The sequence below is a fragment of the Patagioenas fasciata genome, chromosome 4, assembly GCF_037038585.1.
Source record: "Patagioenas fasciata isolate bPatFas1 chromosome 4, bPatFas1.hap1, whole genome shotgun sequence".
NCBI classification, from domain to species: domain Eukaryota; kingdom Metazoa; phylum Chordata; class Aves; order Columbiformes; family Columbidae; genus Patagioenas; species Patagioenas fasciata.
Window position 1 is genome coordinate 38,504,724 of NC_092523.1, and position 23,195 is coordinate 38,527,918.

The 23,195-nt window shown below is 34.6% G+C and overlaps 1 protein-coding gene across 1 annotated transcript in view; it reads left to right on the forward strand.

Annotated features, from left to right (window-relative positions):
* GPM6A (glycoprotein M6A) overlaps positions 1-22,915 on the forward strand; it is a 113,287-nt gene extending 90,372 nt beyond the window's left edge. Inside the window, exons 4-7 of the mRNA XM_065837630.2 lie at positions 10,601-10,754; positions 12,895-12,971; positions 14,280-14,345; positions 20,645-22,915. Coding sequence (XP_065693702.1) covers positions 10,601-10,754; positions 12,895-12,971; positions 14,280-14,345; positions 20,645-20,797 — 450 coding nt within the window. The 3' untranslated portion in view covers positions 20,798-22,915. The remainder of the gene's footprint in view (positions 1-10,600; positions 10,755-12,894; positions 12,972-14,279; positions 14,346-20,644) is intronic.
* The last annotated feature ends 280 nt before the right edge of the window (positions 22,916-23,195 follow it).

Here is a 23,195-nt window from a genome sequence, read left to right on the forward strand (position 1 = left end):
AAAATTCTTAAGGGACAAATAACAGTTTACATTAAAATAATTGGAATTAGAAAATATTTCAGTCCAGCAGTGATATGTTCATAATTTATTCAGTTCCTTAAATCATGCAGTGATATGAAGAAATAAGTTCTGAGAGCAACAAAGAGGTGGTTGGAGAGGCAAATCAAACCCAACCAGTACCCTTGTGTGTCACGCCTAGATTGCTCTATTGCTATGCAAATTTTCTGTAATAAATTTTGTTATGTACAGTTGCCAAAATGATATAATTCTATTGAAGAGGTTTGGCAGATACTGCATGTTGCAAGAAAGCTTCCTTTATAAAATTTGGAGACAGTAATTTTGTAAATATTAAAACCAAAGCTGTCAAAGACTAAACAGTTGAGTTTTTATAATACCTTAATACTAAGAGAAATGTACACACAGGATATTTGTTGTTTTGAAGAATTAAAATGACAAAAATGGCTCCACATCAAAAATACCTTTGTAAAAATCCAGTTGTGACTATGATTTTACATCAAATTTGACGTTCTTTCTAAATACCAGTTTATCAAGTCTGAAAATGAAGTCCTTCTGCTTCCCCATGTCACCAATTACTTCTCATTAATATTTTGCATAAGCATATTTATTATGTCTGCAACCAAACCTGTTAGGTAAATGGAGGAAGAACAACAAGCAAAAGATTTAAAGGAGAAAAAGCTAACTTTAACTTTGTATGGGCAAGCTATATTTTTCACTGGAAATCTGAAAAGTAACATCTTTTTAAGAACAGAAAGCCAGCATCTGCAGAAATTTTTCATGTGCCCTTCCTGACCTCCCTCCTTCACTATGATTAGTTTGCTTTCTGGCTCTACATGGTCAAAATGAAATAGCTCAACATAACCTTTCTAGTGATTGTATAGTTGATTAATCAACCTGTGTGAGCATTCAGAGGCTTAGCATATAAGTCATGCTGGTGCTGCTGAGGAGTCAGCCTCCTCAGATCTGAGCGAGAGTCTGTGAAAGGGACAGTGAAGAGTCTCATTGGCAGCGTTTTCAGAATTAATTTACTGTGAAAAGTAAAATAAAAGCAGCATAAAAATGCCAGTCACATTCAAGGAGGGATGGTTGTGGTTTTAGCCTTCGTTTTTCAATACATGAACATATGCTTTTAGAGAATGAAATAAACAGTTATATATAATTGTGCTACAGCATGACTAGTGAAGAATGGGAGACAGCCCTGAAGTCAACTGTGACACTGTTTGTATATTTGCAATTTTATACCCTTCTTATTTATATTCAGCTAGCTTGATCATGGAAAACTGCATTTACACTTTGTTTTAGAATATCTACTTACACAGTAAAGATTTAACCCTGGCAATTGTATTTCTTTTTCTTTGTATCTTATCTTTTAAAAGAAACATGTTAAGGCTCTGCAGAGTTGCATTGACTAATATGTCTTCCATATCTTTAGCTTTTAGGAACCTTAAATTTTAATGAGTGAAAGGGATTTTTCTGCCTTTGAAAATTATTTTGCCTGCCTGAATAACTATGTACTATTTGACCTATGTTTCTTGAGTGCTTAAACTAAAATTTAACTTTCCAAAATATTTCCAGATTTTATTTTGCAAGAAAAACCATGGGAGCTTTGCAAATACTTTGAAAAAACATATGTATGGGATGTGAACTTGTCATTTCATCTTGCTGTTACCAGACCAGTTATTGTAGAGGCAGCAAAACTGCATTGTATTGACATTTGATTCTTTGTGTAACATGAGGAACAGAGTTCAGTGCAGGCTCAGCTGGCTTTCCCACCCAGAACAGATACATCATTTCTGAATGGTACAAATGAAGCTCTCATTTCTGAAAATCAGATACCATATCTGGATATTCTGGTGGCAAAAAGCTGAGCTGACAGACAGAAAGGCCTTCCTTCTAACTGAATGCGGCTGTATCCGAGGAATGCAGAACACTTCATACCACTGCTGCTTCATTTATGAGAAGTAAAGAACAGTCTCTCCAAGACAGCAGATGTACTTACAGGTCTAGAATCTCTTAATCCAATCTAAAATAAGGAAAGCATTCGAGAAAACTCTTGTTTCCCTAAATGTGAAGAAGGGAGTTCTTCAAGTAGTTTCAGACACTAACGAGGCAAATAGGCAAAGCTATTAAAGTTACTGTCCCCCAAATCCACGCGAAACATATAGAGCTTTTTGTTCTCCATATCAACTACAGCTTCCTATTGATGCCTTATAAATTCATAGTTACCGTTGTAAATGTCTTCTTAATGCTTGCCAAAGAAGAAAGAGGGAAAATTCTAGATTTATCCCCTCACTGCTTGCATCCTTTTATTCATGCATTCAAGTTAGGCTGGTTAGACTTAGGAAACCAGAGTGGTTTTTTTCAATACTTTTTTTCAGCTGAAGAGCTCTAACATTTAAAGTCACACTTATAGAATCCCCTGGCTGATTAAAAGCCGTGTTATTGACTTTCACTGCTTGGCAAGACAGCAAACAAGAAAGGAAGGTTCCTGCCCCTTGGTTCTCTCATAGGCTTCTCGAGCCCCATTAGGAACATGTGTTCTTACTTTTGGCAGCCAAGCATTCATGTGGAGGGACACATCTGTGTAGAGAGGTTATTATTTCTGCTTTCTTGTTTAAGCTTCAATGTCTTGTTCCAAAGTACAGACCATGCAAGATTTCTGAAAAAATATTGCAGTGTTGGCAATGTAAAGAATGTAAATAATCTTGGCAATGTAAAAAATGTAAATAATGTGTATACTGCAGTCTTTTCCCAGCTGGGAGTGGGTCATGATCAAAAAGATAGTTTTTATGTCTTTGAGTTGAATAGTTATGTGTCATGAACACAGCCTGAAGAACTCACGAAGCAGCAGTATTTAATAAAGATATCTACTCCTCAAAAAAAAAAAAAAGTTTTAGAACCTGATTATTTGTCTGTAATCATATTTAAATACAACACCAATGAACTAAGAGCTGAGCTGTATTCCCAGAGTACATCAAAGTGTTAGAAACGCCACCCCCCTCAGTCTTGCCTGAAGAATATATAAAGTCACTAACACTAACAACTTGAAGTAGCAAAATTGTACAAAACCATCTACATTATAGAGAAGATTCAGAAATTAAAATATATAGTTGGTTTATAAGGAAGTACCAGAAAGATAAATTATAGAATCTTCATTGAAAACATAGTCTTGCATCAATGGAAAGCCATCTTATTCAAATTGAGTATGTTCTGATAGCCAGTGGATTTGTTTACGAAGCAAAGTTTCAAAAAATGAGTATATTGTTAGAGAATCTTTTCATATTTCTGATACAGCAGTGTCAATCTTCTCCCCCACTGCTACCAGTATATCCATTCAGAGTAAATCAAACCAGCTTTTTACAGGCATCTAGAGAGGTACAAAGCAATAGAAATCATACATAGAATATTTCAACCTTGAAATATACATTTAAAGGAAATTTTAGAAAAAAATGTATGTGCAGATGAAAAAGCAGAAAATAATAGTGAGAACTGCTTTTCACAAAATCTCACAGAATCAAAGAATGTTAGGAATTGGAAGGGACCTCGAAAGATCATCTAGTCCAATCCTCCCACTGGAGCAGGAACACCTAGATGAGGTTACACAGGAAGGTGTTCAGGTGGGTTTTGAATGTCTCCAGAGAGGGAGACTTCTAATTTTGTCAAAATCAGTTTTTCGTCCATCTACAATGCCTGTAGAAGAAAAATATTTATAAAATGCCAGACAAAACAGTTCCATAAAATGGATGCTTTAAAATTTAATATTTCAGATATTTAATTTTCTGGTTATGGATTTTAACAATCTAAGGAATGTCACATTAGCTTCTATTTAGTATATGGATGAATTGCAATTGGACAAAACTGAGAAGTCTGTCCCACTATGAAGAGAAATTTGAATCAATATTGGTGTGGGTTATTTTTTTGTTTTGGTTGGTTGCTTGCGTTTTGTTGTTGTTGTTTTGTTTGTGGGTTTTTGTTGTATTTTTGTTTTCTTCTTTCCCCGTCTTGAACTAGTTGACTTGAATGCAAGCCAAGAAGAATCAACCACATGTCAGTAACAGCACAGCATGAAATGCACCCATGTTTCAACAAGACTCTTGGAGCTGTGCCTATGAATGTGATATGTCAGAGAGATAGGATGAACATGTTTTGCAGAGGCAATAATAAATGACCAACAAGTGACAGTTAGCAATGACAGTGATATTTTAGATCAAGCAGAAAAGACTTTGTAAGTGTGTATTTCCTATGATTTATAGTGCATTTGGTGGTAATATCAGAATATCAGTCTCTTTCTTCCAGCAACCTTATATGTAAAATGAAAAAAGTTGAAATACTTTTGCTTCTCCTTTTACTTCTGTTCAGAAATGAAGCATAGGTGCAGGAGGTGCTAGTTAGCACAGAAATAAGAATGTTAGAGGAGACCATTTGGTTGTGAGTTACTTAACAGTCCTGAAACACATTCAGATTTCAAACCGTAAGAAGAGGGTGTATGAATGCCAAGAGAGGTTGGCTGGGGTGGCAAAGAATGATCTGTAACACATGAAGTATTGACATGTCCATGAGTTTAAAGACATCTGTATAGAGTTGTTTTTTTTTTAATTTCTCACTAGACCACTTAAAAAAATGGTATGATTTATTTGAATTTAAATAAATAACAATAGTATTGCTAGTTCTAGACAACCTAACACTTTTAATTGAACAGTAAAGACTGTTTTAGCTTCTGCAATGTTAAAATCTGTTCCAGAGGGACTCAGTGAGTTTTCCACTTGCTCTCTGTACTATGTGCACATGGGGATCTATAGCTTTAAGATGCTCTTGCAAAAAACATTGAGAAGAGGTTGAAGTATTTATGTAAAGATTCTATTTTAAAAGTGCAAAAACTGAAAAATTCTGTTGGATGAATTCTGAACCTCCCCAAAATAAAAAGATCTAAACATCTGTGGTGTAAGAATACAAATTGTGAACAGGAACAAAATATGTAATATTTACACTATCTATGATGGTAGTTTATTGATCAAAGGCGGTTACTGAGTCTGGACTATAGACGTAAGGTAGTATGCAGAACCTTGCATTATAAAAAACCGAATGCAAGTAAACAATAGGTCTAAGGTAGGAACACATGTAGTACTTCTAAGTCTGACTTCTTGTGAACTGCAGAAAGAACTATCCACTCTGTCAGTACAACTTCAGCAAGAAAAAGTTCAGTATTTCAGAAAACATATAGTGATTGCAATTAATGATTTTAAAAGACTATGTAAAAGTGTTTATGCAGAATATGCACAGGGTAAGGAAACAGTAGCATTAACTCTGAGGAATTCCTCCTAGGAAAAATGGACAAGACTGAGGCATTGAAATGAAATCTGTAGATGACTGAATGTGATCATAACATCAGAGAGACAGCAATTCAGTAAGAAATTGATAAGATCTTTCTGTTCATGCTTCTCAGTTGCTGTCAAATGACACACAAAACCTTCTTCTGATGTGCAATTGGGAAACTGCACCCAGAACCAAGACTACACAACACACTGTGGAGGTCAGATGCCTCACAGCATTCCAGTTAGAGACAGCCAGGCTAGTCCTGGGCTCATCTTCAGGTGATATTCTACACTGGCAGGGTTTCATAGCGAAGCATAATAGGCTTTTGGCAGGATGGAGGTACATAGATCTCTGTAGATGAAGGTTTGATCTCTGGCAAAAACTGTCAAAGAGAATTTCTGAGCCTGTGAGGAAGTCTGGAAGGAACCTCCTAGGTCATCAAGTGGAAAGTAAACAATGAAATTCTGTGTATATGTCATAGGATAATAAATCTAAATGAGCTATAAACACAGCAAGGTGCATGTCTTACAACTCTCTGGATTGAGAGTTCATGTCAGGGAGCTGATATAAAATAAGTATATGATTAAATTGAGAGAAGGTGTAAATCTAAATCCTGAGTGGTTTGAAACAAAGATAAAATTACCTGGCAACATGAGGTTTCTGGAGTTAAGGATTATTCTGGCACTTAAGAATTTGTTGCTATGTGGTTTTTGTTTGTTTGTTTCTAATAAGCAGCAGTCTCCTCATACAATAAAATGACTAGAATTTACTTTGTTTCCATTTCAATCTATCTCTCTAGTAACAGTACCTTTTAGGTAACGATTTCACTGTCTCTGTCCCTAGGGTCACTGAAGCAATCATACAGTGTTTCTTCAGGGGTGTTAAAAGATTTATAACAGAACTAAACCAAGAACAGTGTTTGAAATTTAATGAATGTGCTTTTCATGGAACCAGTACCTTTAAATTTTAAAAAGAAAACAGTAGCTGAAATATTGATCTTATTAAAATAGATAGGATTTGGGTAATGTTTTCCATGGAAACAGGATTTCAAACAGCTATGACCACCATAAATACATAACTGTTGTGCTATAAATTAATACATGCCATTTCACAACATGCTCTGAAATCTCTACTTCCTGACATTGATCTGTGCAACAGATTTACAGATTATATATATATATATATAAATAAATATAAGAAATCTTTCCAAAAGGGTTTTGAATTTGCTTACTTTGATAATTTATGATCCAGGAAAGTCATTACTGGTAATGAAAACCTTATATAATACAGCAAGAGGGTTTTACTATCCATGGTTTTGGTACAAGAAAGTAACTGCTACAAAGATTGAAGATTTGTTTTGTTCAAATAATTAACTACTTTAGCTATTCTTTCCCAATGTGAACTGAGTATTGGTTAATAGATTTTTATATTAATTATTTGATTGATTAATTTCACCATCACTTCTAGTTTCTTTTGGGTTTATGTGTTTGGCTTCTTACAGTGAAAACTGATCAGATAAAGTAATTTTCACTACCAATGCAATACATGGCATACTAAAGAACAAGCTGCGGTACCTCTTTAAGATGATGTACTGCTATTTCATAAATCTCTGGCTTGTCACACAGCAGAATGCTGCTTCAGAGGAGAATGATACCTTTGAATCTCAGGAGACTGAGTTCTGAATTTAGTTCCTGGAGTGAACAGCGTCTCAAATGTTTCTTATAAGGTCTCTAGAGCAAAAAGGAAAGATTGCAATAGCAGAGAAAATTATCTAAAAAAACCCCCACTTCAGTCCCTTGCTTGTAGTTTAAAAAAAAAATAAAAAAATCACAATTTCATCCCATTATAACAAGAATTTATAAGCTAATACCTTCTATTGTTAGAAACTAATAACTTTTTGTGCAAGATAACCTTTTGCTTTTTACTGCCCATATCACAGAAGGTATATTACAGCCCAGATCACATTTTTGTGGTTTGCTTCACTGATGCCAGTGATAGCAATTTTCAGGGATAACTCACAGCTACCAAGTGATTAAACATGAAGTTTTACATTTTAGTTATTCTTGCATGAAACAAAGGAGTTTTCTCTCTTTCCCCCCATCTTCTTGGTGTTAGGACATGAATTTGGGCATATCATTGGTCACTGGATCTTCTGTTGAGTCACTGAAAGAAGAAAAATAAAGTTCTTCCTTTCCTAAAATATCATTTTAAAATGAAATCAGCATTTGATTCACTTTTTCTGAGATACTCAGCCACACAGATTCATGTTTTTAAAAGAGAATCCCTTCCGTAAACAATCACACAATTCTTTCTAAGAAGGCAGCTCTTGTGACTCCCAGCAGCCATCACCTGACAGATTTCTCCTTCTCTTATTCTATGCCCAACACAGATTTTTTTGGAAGCTAATAAGCGTTTTTTTCTCTCTTTGCTATACCAATGCTTTTTGTTATCTCAATACAGATTTTTAAGCAAGTTTCTTAAACAACCAAGGCTGCAGAGAGTTTGATCCCTACTACAGATCAGAAAAAAAAAAATTAAATAGAAATTGTAATGCTCATAGTAAGGCTCATCTTCTTCCTCCATTTGGTGGTAATTGCAGATAGGGAAGATTCCTGCATCTGTGTGGAGCCCAGTCTTACAGACAGTTACAAGAGTTCAGTAATATAACTAATATTGACAATTAAGTACTCTATTAAATTATTCTGCATGTACAACACTGAGATATGCTAAATTTATTAAGTATTATTTAGTTCAGAAATTCTAGAAGGAGGCTTAAAAATAAGGCCTCAGACTTGCTTGTTTTAGTCAGTCTCATAGAATATAAGCTAGGAGGCTGGCTTTACCATTAAAATATTTCTAGAATATAGTAAATTGAGAATTTAAAGGCTGTTCTGAGAACACACTGAGAGCTTTGTTTCTAATTTCTTGCTCCTGCTTTAGAAAAATTGAGCATAACTCTTTAGCTTGAAAATAAATTAAGATCAGACATAGTGTTTTAGTTGGAATTCATAGCCTTTAAGTGAATCTACTTTTCCAAGTAATTTTCCAAGTAATTATTTATAAATGAGTGCCTGGGGTTGAACCAGATGTTGTCTTATTAGCTTTAACACTGTGATATGGAGAGGAAAAAAAAAAAAAGAAAGAAAGAAAGAAAACAATAAAGGAGCAATAATGAAAAATAAATAGTAGTTTGTACAGAGCAGTATTTACTTCTGTTGATTAATTTCTCTGCAATAGGTAGTATAAAACTTCTATTACATAAAGCAACTGACATACAGAAAAGTCTACTGTAACCCTGAAGGGTGTATATTTATTATAGACTTTCCTATCAGTTTCCCTATTTTATCTCTTCGTTTTCTAGTAAGTGTGCTTTGGGGAAAAAATAGAAAGGAATACAGACACCTGCATGAATACCTTTTCAAAAATCTTTAAACATAACTTAGACACATCAATTTCCTTTTTAAACTAGTTTGATGTTAAGAGAGAAGTTAAAATGGTTCCTAATTTACAAAGTGGCAGGTAAAGCTGAAGTGCTGAGTACTAAATAAAGAAAATGTTAGGAAGAAGGTAACCAAAGTACTGAAGGGAATATGTCTATTCTTTCTTCCACTTTGTCTTTTACTTTTCTGCAACCTTCTGGTAATTATTTTTAGGGATATAAATCCTCCAGCTTTTCAAACTAGTGCTGAAAGGTTCATCTACCTAGGGACAGTCAGGAAAATTAATCTGAATTGAATTTTAAACTGTATTAATTAAATCCCTATGTAAATGCACTTCCTCAGAATTAAAATGGCTTTTATTTAATATTCTTTGGAAGTGAGATAAAGTAAATCAAATTAAGGTCTCTGTCTCTGTAATATTGCTTGAGAATGTCCATCCCATATCTTCAAAGTTATAAAACTACCACACCTGAAATTTAAACTTTTTTTCTGGATTGCTTTTCCGGATCAGGTCCACATGGACAAGCCACCCCTCTGACAATTTTTGCTACCATTTACAACCTTTTTGAGTCTGACCTCATATGATTTCCATAAATAAAATCTGTATTTATATTGTTGTGTTTTTTTTCTCTATCACCTGATATGAGAGATCTCACGTTAAAAAAGAACTAGAAAATACCTTGTTTTCCTCTTATTTACTCTTTAAAGTTTAATTTTATCCAGATCATGGACCAGCTTATTCAGCTTTCAAGAAGAGCTCTTAATTCTTATTCTCAGAGGCATTTTTTTCTGTGGCAAAGAGCTACAAAAATGTTGGTGTGCTGAGAATTTTCTGTTTCAGTAATGTGTTTAGATTCATCAGCACTTCTGAAGCCATCAAATCTTGGGGCTATTTGGATTCAACATTTAGAGGCTGACTTATCTTCCACATTTAAATATGTAGCATCTTCATATCCTTTCCACAGCATAAATTGAAAGGGTAATTTTTTATTGATGAATGTGTCTACCAGTCATCTTAGCTTAGTGGCAGAGCAGTAACGCAGCATGCTCACATATTTACAGAAGCTGGGTTTGCCAGCATAACTACCGGCCCTGAAGGCAAGTAGAGTTCAATGCCTCCTGCAAGCAGATTGCTGTACTCTTGAGGCTTATGACTAAAAACTAAAATGGGTAACCTTTGGAGAACACATTGCAAATTTAAGGCATTTCTTATTATCAGAGGTATGCACCCTAGAATGATGAATTCGCTTGTACTTACACCTCAAATATGTCTAAACACAGTAACAATATGACAAATATATCATCTCATTGGTTCAATGCAAAATGGATTTGCCAGTGAGATTTTGTGGCAGCCATAATAATTACCCATTTTTATTAAGACCCAGACTTTAAAAAAAAAACAATTAAAGTGTATAGTATTACATTCTAATTTTCTGTATCTTGACTGATAGTGGAAAAAAAAACAAACATGTGATCTCTTAACTATGGAGTAGTGGTGGTGGTAGAGAGAGTGAGAGGCATGTTTTACAGAACATGCAGCTATCTCTGCTTCATATGTGGTGCTTTACACCATCATAGGCCCAAGAATGACAGGAATGTAGAGTAAGCTTGCACTTCTGGAAGCAAAACTGCGTTCTTCAGTGCTCTGTCACTCACTTTGACTAGATCATGAATTTACTATCAGACCCAAACTGTAATTTGAATAAGGACAGAAATGGACAAAAACAGTCAGAAATATGTTTGTTATTCTCTGCGATTCCTTTTTTGCAACGGTGTACCAGTTAAGGTCTGACTTACCACTGGTTTTGTTTTTCCCTCTTTTACTGCAGTTTATTATGCTGACATACATCTTTATGTTGGCCTGGCTTGGTGTTACAGCTTTCACTTCTCTGCCCGTTTACATGTACTTCAATTTGTGGACCATTTGCCGAAATGCCACCATAGTGGATGGAGCTAATCTCTGCTTGGATCTTCGCCAGTATGGTATGTGAATGAAGAGCACTAAATATAAAGCAAGATTTCATGAAGAAAACATATATTGCTTTGCTTTCATATATCTGAAATGAACTGTTTTAGTGTCTCTGAAATAATTATTAAGCATCTCCTTCTATCCTTTTACCCACTAGTCAAGGCAGTATATTAGAATTGCACTGCATTTCCGGGCCTGACAAAATTGAATCAACATTGTCCATCTTCCCAGAATACTGAAAATTTGGCTTGGGGCTTCTGTTTTGTCTCTTCTTTCGGAATTGCTGGAACTTGTCTAAAATACTTAGTTTGTAATTTATCTGGAGAATGACTCTAATTATGTGGTAGGACACTGATTTGGAGATGTGAGATCCTAGGTTATCATTTGTCTCTGCAGAGCCTAGAGATGAATTGGGACAACACGAGATTAATTTCTTGCAAAAATTTTGGTGAAGAGTGACAATGCAAATAGTAACATTCTAAGAGACTGTTGGAAAGGCTAAAGGGTAGACTGTGGAGATTAGAATAAATTTGGAATATATACATATGTGTGTGTTGGGACAACAGGAAATTTGGACAAAAGTGGGCTTGGAATATGAAAAAGTCTGAGAATTCTTGTGTTGGTGATGATAGTTGAATTCCTTTTTGCCACAAGTCTTATTGGAATCCAGATGTTCTGGCCTCAATGGTTTCTCAGCCCATAGAGCTTTGGGAAATCATGCTCTTGTCAGGCAGTCCCTCAAGTTTTCCTTATGTTGCCTTGGCCTAACATAAATTCAGAGTATATTTTTAATTGCTATTTTGAGATATGAATAAAGCTGCATTGCTTGGTAATTAAACTGTTCGGTTCATATTAAACATTTTGCTTCAACCTGAAACAAAATATTTCACCTTATTGAGTTCATAAGGAGGAAAAAATATGTTTTTTTCATGTATTGATTCTGCACCCCACCCCCCCCAGCATGACAGGTGAGCTGAAAAAGCAATTCTTTACACAGATCTCTTCAAGAATATCCATTCTTCATTCTATGACCTTTCATTTTGCTAATGTTCATGTCTATTTTTAATTATTTATTCTATTTAAAATGTGCATAGGATACTAACATATAAAAAGTGTATTCTGTGAATGTACTGGTTTCCTGTAAATTCAGTGTAAATACTGCTGATTACTAATAGGAAAGAACAGTACTCTTCTTAGTGATAACTGAGTTATAGAAGTTGATTTAGTATCCTGAGATTAGCTAAAGGAAACAATATAGCAGATTCTAGTTATTCTTGCTGATAGATAAGCTATTATTACAGTATACATTTGGGTGATGCTTTTTTATAACTCATGAGAGAGGCATTGTACCAGATGAACATGTCTGAAAAGTGTATATAGCACATTTCTTCATATGGGGTTAGAAAATGTTCATGAACAACATGGCAAGCCTATATACTGGTTGCAAATAATTTTCTCATGTTTTTATTATTGTGCTGATTAAAATCTAGAATGAAAATATGCAAAAAATCATTATTTGTGTGTTTCCTACTAGGGCTTTTACTAAATAGATGATGTTTTAGTTTTGTGATGTCTGAAATTATCATAGAATCATAGAATGATTTGGGTTGGAAGGGACCTTAAAGACCATCTAGTTTCAAGCCTCCTCCCATGGGTAGAGATGTTACACCATGTTGCTACACCATGTTGCTCAAAGCCCCATCCAACCTGCCTTGAACACTGGCAGGGATAGGGCATCCACAGCTTCTCTGGGCAGCCTGTTCCAGTGCCTCACCACCCTCACAGTAAGGGATTTCTTGCTAATATCAAATCTGAATCTACCCTCTTTCTGTTTAAAACTCTACCCCTCTCCTATCACTACACTTCCTGATAAAGAGTCCCTCCCCATCTTTCCTGTAGGCCCCCTTTAGGTACTGGAAGGCTGCTATAAGGTCTCTTTGCAGCCTCTTCTTCTCCAGGCTGGACAACCTCAACTCTCACAGTCTGTCCTGATAAAGGAGGTGCTCCAGCCTCCTGATCATCAACAAAAATTGATTTTGTTGCTAATAAAGGTTCTGCAAATGAGATGAGAATTTCTTGGCATTTCTGGCTTATATGGAGTAAGCTTCTATGTATTAGGAATACTAAATACTGTGCATATTTATTCTGCTCCAGGTATTGTAACAATTGGAGAGGAAAAGAAGGTTTGCACCGCATCAGAAAGTTTCATCAAGATGTGTGACTCTAATGAGGTGAATAAGTGTGATAATATTTTTGGCAAATCCATAATATATGTTATAATAGGAAGTAACTGGTATGTTTGTTTTTCTAACTCTTAATGTTCTAATTCTAGCTATGGTGATGAAATAAAATCCCAGTGGAACATACTGTCAGCAAGTACTTTTCCTAGTATTTTACCATGTACCAAATTTAGTCAGTGCAATTTCTACAGCCTTTTGTTTTCTAAATACACTTGTATTTTAGTTTTTTAAGAATGCTATTCTCATGCATATTTTTACTGAGATGTTTTTGAAAGCTAATGCATCTGCTGCACACTGAATAGGTCTGTAGAAAGAATCACTGTTTGAAGATCTTATGATTGCTGTTGTGACAGGAAAGTAAAAATTTCAAATGGATTTGACAAAATCTTGCAGTGTGTTAGGATAATAACTCCTAGTACATTTTTCTTTGTAGCTTTTCCCTCTAGGCAAAGGCCACTTATATCAGTGCAGCTGAGGTTTCTGGTTTTGTTTTTAAATGATCTGGGATGAAGAAAGGACAAACAAAATTACATCTAAAACAACAACAACAAAAAAGAGGCTAACATCACTCTGAAGACAGATGGTGCTTTACTAAATGTTTCACTGAGTCTTACTATGTTTGAATAAACCTTCTTAGAGTGAAGGTATACCCTTATTGTGCAGTTAACACTCAGTGGATGCTGTGTAAAATAGACCACTGAAATTAAAAACAAACTTAATAATTTGATTTGGGGTGGGGTGAGGAAGGTAGTTAACTTTATCGTATATCACTATGAACAAATTTTATTGGCAAATTTGGGAAGCAAGTAAATCAATATGTGAGGATGCAAAACTACAGCTAATGAAGGGAAATGGGGTTTTCTTAGGCTGCCTGTGCCACTAGATAAACCACCACAAATGTTTGTAGATCTGGTAAGATAGATTCATAATTAAAAACCCAACCAAACAAAAAAAACAAAGAAAAACCAAAGAAAAACCCCCAACAACAACAAACCAAAGAACACCAAAACCAGTGCTGAACCGTTTATCTTTAAATAATTAGTTTTCTTGATATTTTATGATTTAAATACAATATTTTAAAACATAATTAGGCTTTATGCCCTAATATGAGTATTGTAGCAAAACAAGCACAATGTCATGGGGTGATGTCAATATTTTGGTAAAAGTATTAGTCATCATTTCTTTTGCAGAAAGGTGACACCAGAAAGGTAATTATTTGATTTATATTATTCTGACTTTTTGTTCAGTTTCGGTTTAGTTTAGGACCATGAAACTCCCTTTCTTTGTTCCCCTTGGCAGCTAAACATGACATTCCACCTCTTCATTGTGGCACTTGCTGGAGCTGGAGCAGCAGTCATTGCTATGGTAAGCTACCCAACACTCTGTACTTCCGTTATCACCTGAATTGCTAATACATTCTGGTTGTTACTTAGTATCACTTACTTAATTTTCATACTATCACTCAATGCTATTACTATATGTACATTAATGTTAGAAAAGTATACCCAAGAGACCATTAGTTTTCTAGTGCATTACTGTTTTGAAGTCTATTCAGTAGTAATTATAAAATATTACTTTGTTGGGATAGCAATTCTGCATTTCACATAGGAGTTTTGAATCAGAATAGCCACCAAAAGATTTTCAGTGAAAACAAACACATCTTCAGTGGAAGCAAATTAAATAGGTATATTGAGCCATGTAGTTTAAATTGTATCACATATACAATCAATTAAGTTTTTAAAATAACCCTTCAAAGCTCCCAGTACCATACCAAAGAATCCTACTGATCCAGTAGGAATTCACTTTGATGGCTCACATTTATTCACATATTTTTGAAGCAAACCGAAGTATGCTTCTTATTGGATTCTGCGACTGCACAGAGCAGGAATGGTAAAACTGACTGTTTCAACAGAAATATAAGTTAAAGATTTAAGTCCTAGTAAATTGTGTAGCGTGCAAATGCTGCTAAATGTATGTTTTATTAAATGCTCACAATTGTTTTGTATATATGTCGATTTTGTATTTTCATAGTTTGGGTTTGACCTATGATTATGATATGTTGGGTACCTGATGAAGACTAGCACATTCTACTCTTAGATGGTGGTATTTTCTAGAACTGACATACCATACCAGACCACATTTATAGGTTGAGCAGTGTGCTTCAAACTTCACACTTGACACAGTAGCCCAAAGACTGGGGACAAGATGTGAAGGAACATTCAGAATTTTGTGGTCAGACATGCAGACATGAACAGGTTCTCTTTCTTTAAAGGAAGTTTGCTTTCACAAGGAAGAAGTAATTTAGGAGAGGAAAAATTTGGGGTCCTAAATGTCTATATAGGAAGAAGAAAACATCTTTTTCCCTAGATCCTGTGCTCAAATTAAGAAAGGTGGTAAGGTATCAGCAATGGGCTACAGTGAGGAACAAAGTGTGCAGAGACATTTAAGTCACTGGAGAACCAATGCACTTCCCTATAAGTGCTTTTACAAGAAAAATCACAAATATGATTTAACGAAATTGGTCTTTGTATATATCCACAACAGTAGCAGATCTCCGTGTTTGTGCAATTTAATACTACTACTTAACAGAAAAAATAGTTTAAAATACTGGTCCTTTACAAAAGTGAAAAACTTATGAATTTATGACACTTATAAAATATTTCTTGTTAACAGATTAAAATAGAATAGTCCATCTGACTGAAGCAGTATTTTGTATTTATTACCAACCAGTAATAGTAATACATCATCAATAAGACTGCTGAATAGCTGAATTGGTAAAACCTGCTCTATTAAATGACATTTTAGGTCATGACATTGATATTCTTCTAACTTCTGTATTTGTAGGCATTCACAAGTGCAAGATTATTTAATATGTGCAGATTTCTTTAACTCTTTTAATGTCAATATTTGTCATGAAATTCACAAAAAAAAATCAACTTGTGCATAAACATTAACACCATCTGTCACCAGGATACTTTTAATGGAAATGTATTTTAAAGATATATTTAAACAAAATGTAGTAATTTAATGCAAAAAACACGCACACACAAAAGTTAATACTTGCAGAACCATTAAGTCACAAGTCACAATCTTCCCACTTTAATCTCTCGCTTGCTCTCAGATTTTTATATGAATGTTGGAATAGTTTCACAATTCACTATCTGCCTCTTCAGTCTCCCAAGGAGAATGCTCTTTTGCTTTGAAAAGAGAAGTAGTGTATGAGTTAGGACCAACGTATAGAAAAGCTCATATTTTTACAGTATATGTCAGGGAAAGCTTTATTTTGCAGAAAAGGAAAATGTCAAATAGTTTGTTTAAAAAAATCATTATTCTTAGACTTCAGGCCAACGTGAAAAAACCTGATAGAATTACTTATGCTGTAGATGCTTTTTGCAAGTCTTAGGCACAGAAAAAATAGCCAGGTTTTTGAATCATACTTCATTTGAATGCATAATTCTGAACATCCCTGTTATTTTTTATGTCTGAATGGATAAGACATGGATACAGAAATGATAACTGAAGTTATACATACTAGTTTTATTGTTGTCAGTGTTGTCAGGTAGAAGATATAAAGTTGTTTAGTATAAACTCTGCTATCCCAAAGGGTTAATTGTAAAGTTAGTAAGCATCTTGCCTGTGATGTTTCCTCAAAACCACTACAGCAAAACTGAATTATGAGGTACACAGTTTCCCTTTTCAAAAGTCACCATATGAGCAGTACTCTTCTGCCTGAACTTCCAGAGGTGTTATGTCCTGTAAGATGGAGATGCAATCAGTTCTCCTGAAACAAGAACAAGTGAAATGTGTAAATGGTCTAGTCTCTCTCCCCCAGTATGATTGTGCACTTCTGCAGGATTTTAGATGTATGCAAGGGTAGTAAAATGTTATTTAGACTCCTGTCCTGCTGAGATAATAGCATGTGCCAAAAGGAGAGGAAAAACATAGCAAAACGAATCCCCTTCTTAGCCTAGATGCAATTCCATGGTCTTAAAAGGTTGAAGCACAATTTCGTCTTACGAAGAAATCTAAGCAAGAATGTATCATAGGTATGGAACAATTTTGTGCTGTCTTGCATATGTCTGTAATTGAAACATCCTGAGGCAGACTGTGGAAGCTGCCCTGCTTCAGTTTGAACAAACCTTGACAGGGCCCCCCTGGCTTCAGGCTTTCCAGGTCACAGAAGTGTGAAATGCAATTAAACAGCCACTTAGAGATTACCTCCTTCATGTTACAATGTTATCTAGGAACTTGGTGTTAAACAAAAAAAAAACCAAAGGTGGTGGGACTGTTAAATGTACATGTCATTATATAACATAGATATGTATTTGAGATTATATTCATTATAATAGATAAAGTAGTTGTTTCTGGGAAAGTTGTCCTACTTATAATGAAAGTGAACTCCAAGAATTTTCAACAGCTATTCCAGATGAATGATTCTGGAACTTTTAAGGAAGGGATAGGCAAAAAATAGGAGTTGAGTGAAGGTCAGACTGTGGCCAATGTGTCTTCAGAATAATTTTTCTATTTGTTTTAGTAGAAGAAAAATGCCAAGTGAAACTACAAGACATTCAGTTTAAATTTGTCTCTTACTGGGCTGTTAGCAAATATTTTGTGAGGATAAGAAATGTGCCTACACAGTCCCATTTGCATCATATATTCTTCAGTTGCAAGTTTTTCTGGCAGATGTGTTTTAAAGGGTCTGGAAGATGTGAGTACACTGCCTAGAAATGCCCCACTTCTAGGATTCTTGTATCTACAGTCTGTTCAAGGTTCAGATTGCATTTTGTAATTGAAATCTTACTCTTGAGGGACCAGTGCTGGTGTTTTCATTGGATGCAAATTATTATTGTCTGAGATGACAGAATTATAAAGATTACCAGCCTATTTATTTTGATTTTTCTCAAGAATTTTACTATTGAGGAAATTTAAGGTGTTTAATTCAGCAGAATGGGGATTCAACATCAGTGTTTCTCATTTGATCTAGAAATATCGGATCTGGAGAGTACTCATGGTAAATGCTTTTGGAACAACTGAGTTAGATACAAGGTGTTTCTTTTTCCTGTGTGCTGAATTAGGATCAGAAAGTGCCCCAGAGTAACACAGTGCATGCTGCCATCTCCAGCACATGCACTATCATTATAGATCATGTTGCTAGTGTTGTGCTATAGATGTTCGGAAACTCCTAAAGATAAGTAGAACTACTACTACATGCAGTCTTTTTCTTAGAGGACAGAGTCTCTAAACACCTTTTCCTGTTTTATGGCTCCTCACACTCAGCATGTATTTCTCAAACAGGGATTAACTGGGTAAAAGCTTGCCATAAACCACCAGGACAAAAATGACACCAAAAATATTTGGTCCTTTGAGGAGTTTCAAAATGGTTTCCTTTATCTTAATTATCCAGATTAAGGAATGTACATTAGCCTGCACTAGTCAGCAACAGTTGCCACCAAACATTCTGGAAAAAGCCAGTGCTGTTCTTTCCAAAAAAAGGAAAGAACATACTAAATTGGTTCAATTCATTTAATATGAGTATAAGATACTTGTGTGTCTACAACAATTCAAAGTGGACAGGAGAATTTGCACGATCTCAGGGTGTTTTTATGATTACTCTATTCCGTTTTCCGCTAATTGAATCCTAGTTTAGTTTCTTGAATTCTTAGAGAGAGGTGAAACATTTGCTTTATTTCAGGAAATTATCTGTGGCCTCTTAGGTGGTTGATTAACATAAATTTAAAAGATCCTCTCATCAGAAAGTATTTGCAAGCCTGCTAGTGGAGGAATAAATGTCCAGAGAGTCCTAGAGCAGACCAGTTGAATACCGTTACTGAACATTTTTATTTTATGGCTGAATACAAATCCAACAGAGCACATCCTAACGTGAGGGGGAGACAAGTTTAGAGAAAGTGAGAAGCCTTTTGCAAGCAGATCCAGCAGATTGAAGGTGGACATTTGAGGTCCATCTTCAAAAGGAAAGCTTTCAAAGTCTGTAAATGTCCTGAAAGGCTCAGACTTGGGAAGCTGAAGTGGACAGGAGAGCAGTTTGTTGCCCTAACAGGCAGCTGAGGTAGACTTCACACTGTAGATGGCCACAAGTGCAAAGACTGAGAAAACTAACTCCAAAAGGTACTGAAGGCAGACAGCACCTGACTGCCTCTGAAGGAGGAGCTTTGAATAAAGTATTTTTGGCAGCAGTTCTTAGGAGGCCTCAGCTTCATTCCTTGTATTGTGGTGTGTTAAAATTTATTGCTTGTTTGACCACTCATTTTCACCATTCAGAAGACCGGACATGTACTGATTGTTAAGCTCAGTCACTGGCAGCCTTACCATGTGATTTTTATAAGCTACTAAGCTTCATCTCAAAGGTAAAATTAAGGTGTTTTACATCCAGTATTTACAGTGGAAAACATTTGCAGGACATAACATTTCTACTGGTAAGATACCTTTCACCGAGTTTCAGATTAAATTTATTTAAAGCCATGTAAAAAACATTTGTTCATGTAACAATATTGCCAATTTCCTTTAACTGATGTTTTATCCTGAGATGTATTCATAGACATTCTGTCCTCCCCATTTGCTAACATATGTAAACCAAGCTCTTTGGCAGTATATCATCATAGCTCACCCAGTGACTTGTGTTGGCTGCAAGTGAGTCAGGTCCAATCTCCAATACTCACCCATAAATTGAATAATAATCACAGGCTGTGGGGTTTTTTCTCTTCCTTTTCAGATAATTTTTTACTTTATTTTTGGATGGAACACTTGGAAAGCTCACAATTTCATTTTCTTAAAAAAATGTATTTTTACATATTCAAAAATCTACATGGAACATAAAAATTGTTTCTGCTCCATTCAAGATGTATACAGAAGTTGTCTTTTGAAATCATACAAATGACTTTTTTTTTGTTTCCCCTGCATTTTAAAGAATTACATAAATAAATTGAGGTTATAACTAATATAACAGTGAAATAAAATTGCTAAATTAAATGATGACAGATGTGTGCCCTCTTAAGACCTTGAGTTTATTTGTAGCTGTATTTTGTCTTATTTTGCCTAGCTGAACATATTTTCCAATTTTTGACATTTTTTCCCAAATCAGCCAGTTTCGACAAAATAGCTGGAGTTGTAGGTGAAAGAAAGAAATCATGGCTATATGGAAAGTTAATGCTAACTTTAACAAGAAAAAAACCCAACCACTAATCCTGCTGTAATTGTATTAGATATGTAATCCTAAGTCTACAGATGTGTCTATGGCATTTTTCTGTCTTAAGCAACTATTTTAACAAATAGTGATTCAATGGGGAAAAGTCTGCAAGAAATAACCAGAGGGCACTTTTCCATGTAGATTTTCAGACTCACTGAAATAGTAAAGCATGGATGATTTGTTGATTTTTTTTCAGTTCTTCTAATTTTTTTTTTTTTTTAAATAACCTTTGATACCGATTACTAGTCACAGTAACAGTAAAAACTGTTAACTGGGTAATCTGAGGACTAAAGAAACTCAAGCTTGAACTTCACATCATGTTGCTGTACTACTTCTTTACTTAAAGACGCTTAGTTCCTTCTGACAAAAACCTAGTCTCTATCCTACAGCTTTCAAGTTTGAAATTGTTTTATTCTGACTGGGTCTGTTGATTCCTAACTCCATGTTACCTCTCTTACAGGTCCATTATCTCATGGTCTTGTCTGCCAACTGGGCCTATGTGAAAGATGCTTGCAGAATGCAAAAATATGAGGATATTAAATCAAAGGAGGAACAAGAGCTTCATGATATTCATTCTACTCGCTCTAAAGAGCGGCTCAATGCTTACACATAAAAGAAAACCTTGTCTTACTTTCTAATGTGAATGCTTTGTTGTTTAACTAAAGGCCATCCAGTCATTTTAAAAACAATTAAAAGTGCTTCTCACAAAAGATAGTTTGGGTGACTTACATATCACTCATGTACAATTCTTGGTTGTCTAGCACTTAGTTTCTTAATTAGTTCTTACTTTGTGTGACCATTCTCTAACACAGAACTCCTAAATAGCCTTTTCTGAATCCTTTTAAGCTAATTAGTTCTGCTAGATCAAGGATACTAACTATTGTCAGATACAGATACGTGTTTGATTTTTTTAATCACTTTGTATGTGTTATGCATAACACCTTTTGCATTGTTTCTTATATGTTTTTGAAAAAAAGTAGCTTTTTATACTTTTTAGTTTTGAGTTCAATAACTACTTTAACTACAGGTATAAATCAAAGGGACCATTGTACATGATGTACAATATATGAAGAAAATACACTGATGACTTTCCTTTATATTTGGAAAACTTGCCAGATGGGCCCTGATCAACTTGAATGAAGGTCCTAAGAACATTCTAAATAATCAAAGGTGCAATTTCTAAATTTGTAATAGTGGGTAAAAAAAAAAATTAAAAAAAAAAAAGAGGAAAAAAGAAAAAAAAAAAAAAAGAAAAAAGTGCTTCTTATCTTTGTTAACATTGTATTATTATTGATGTTTTTAAAGAATATTCTCTTGTTCCAAGTTCCATGGGTGATAATTCCTGTTTGTATTGTGAGCATGCAGACCGTGGTGCTAACAATGCATGGCCACTTGCCTTTTGAAGGAATTCAATACCACGGCTACCTGTTAAACAGTTATGGTACATAGACAATCGTTAATTAAGTGATAGTTAACCATAGTTTTTTACAGAATGATCTCTCTTTAATTCCAAGATGGTTATGCTAAATTGAAGCTGTTCATGTGATAATGTAAGAAATTACTGCTTAGCTACATTTATGAAAGTAATATATCAAAAATACAGTGACCATAGGAGTCAGATGTCTTTTTACCTGCTTTAAAAATTTAAATGGATTGCACCTGTCTGAACTGTAAAGATATATTAAAGGAGACTTCCATAAATGTTGTAGCTTGGCTTCTAGCTTTCCTACACATAATGGTTTACCTGTATTACGTTAAAGTAAGGTGAAAGACCACTACAGAGCTTATTATTTGAAAGTGTAGTAATATATTTGAACCTTTATTTTGATAGGAAAATGTTATCAGAAAGATAGCTCATCCTAATTTGAAAGAATTACCTGTATCAAAAACAAAACAAAAAACCCTATTTAAGAAAAGTCAGTATTATTGGACCAAATTTAGTGAATTTTTTTTTTGCCTATTTCTAATGCTACAAGAATGCTGTAAAGTGTCTTTTAAAGTGATGTAGCCTGACAAGACATTTTTGTCAGTGTTAAAAATCCTAGGTAGTTTTGTGCACTTATTGGACCATTGTGAATTCTCTCTCAGTGTAAGTGCATTTCTAATAAAACTTCTTGAGTAAACCTCTTCTTTGTACTATTACTAGTCATGCATCATCAGTAATTTTTAACAATTCTTGTAGTAAGTAGAGGGTAATCCTATAGTTACTTGTGGCATGATAATGCATTAAGTAGTATTAGTTGATTTATTTTTTCTTTTTCTTTTCTTTTGCTTGTTTTGGGGGTTTTTTGATTGTGTTTTTGATTTGGGGTTTTGCCTTTTTTTTTTTTTTCTCTTTTTTTTTTCTTTTCTTTTCTTTTTTTAATGCTTAGGCTGTCCTACGGGATCAACAGTTTTCTGATAATGTGCAGTACAGGTATTACAGTTCTGCAAAAAGTATTAGGAACCTCTTTTGGATTCTATATTGTAGTGTTTCAGTTTTGTGTCTTAAAACGTTTGTGCTGATTTTTAAAACTATGTCTTTTAAACACATGTAATGATGTTAATGCTTTTGGCTCCTCTCTGGTATTAGAGTTTGTATTTTCACAAAGAATGCTTTGTAGCAGGCATTACAATTAATCTGTTTTGTACATAAATGTGCCAACAGCTTGATGGTGGCGTTTTTGAAATGTAGAACAAAGTGCTTGCAAAAATGTAATAAACACACTTGTGTACTTTGTGTACTTATTAATTGTTTGTGTTGTGTAGGGGTTTTTTGTTTGTTTGTTTTGGGTTTTTTTTGCCTATACTGGAGAAATCATTGTAATCAGAAATGGAATAAGCTTGTTCCTTCTATTGTCCTTGTTATTGGAGGACTGTTCTCAATTTTTACACAATTTTTGTACAACCTGCTTCTAGATGTTCAAGGAGATAGTTCCTTCAGCAGAAATTATAAGAACAAGGAATAAAATTTTAAAAATATTAATCAGCAGACTTCACATTAATTAGAGAATATATCTTTGTCAAATCTG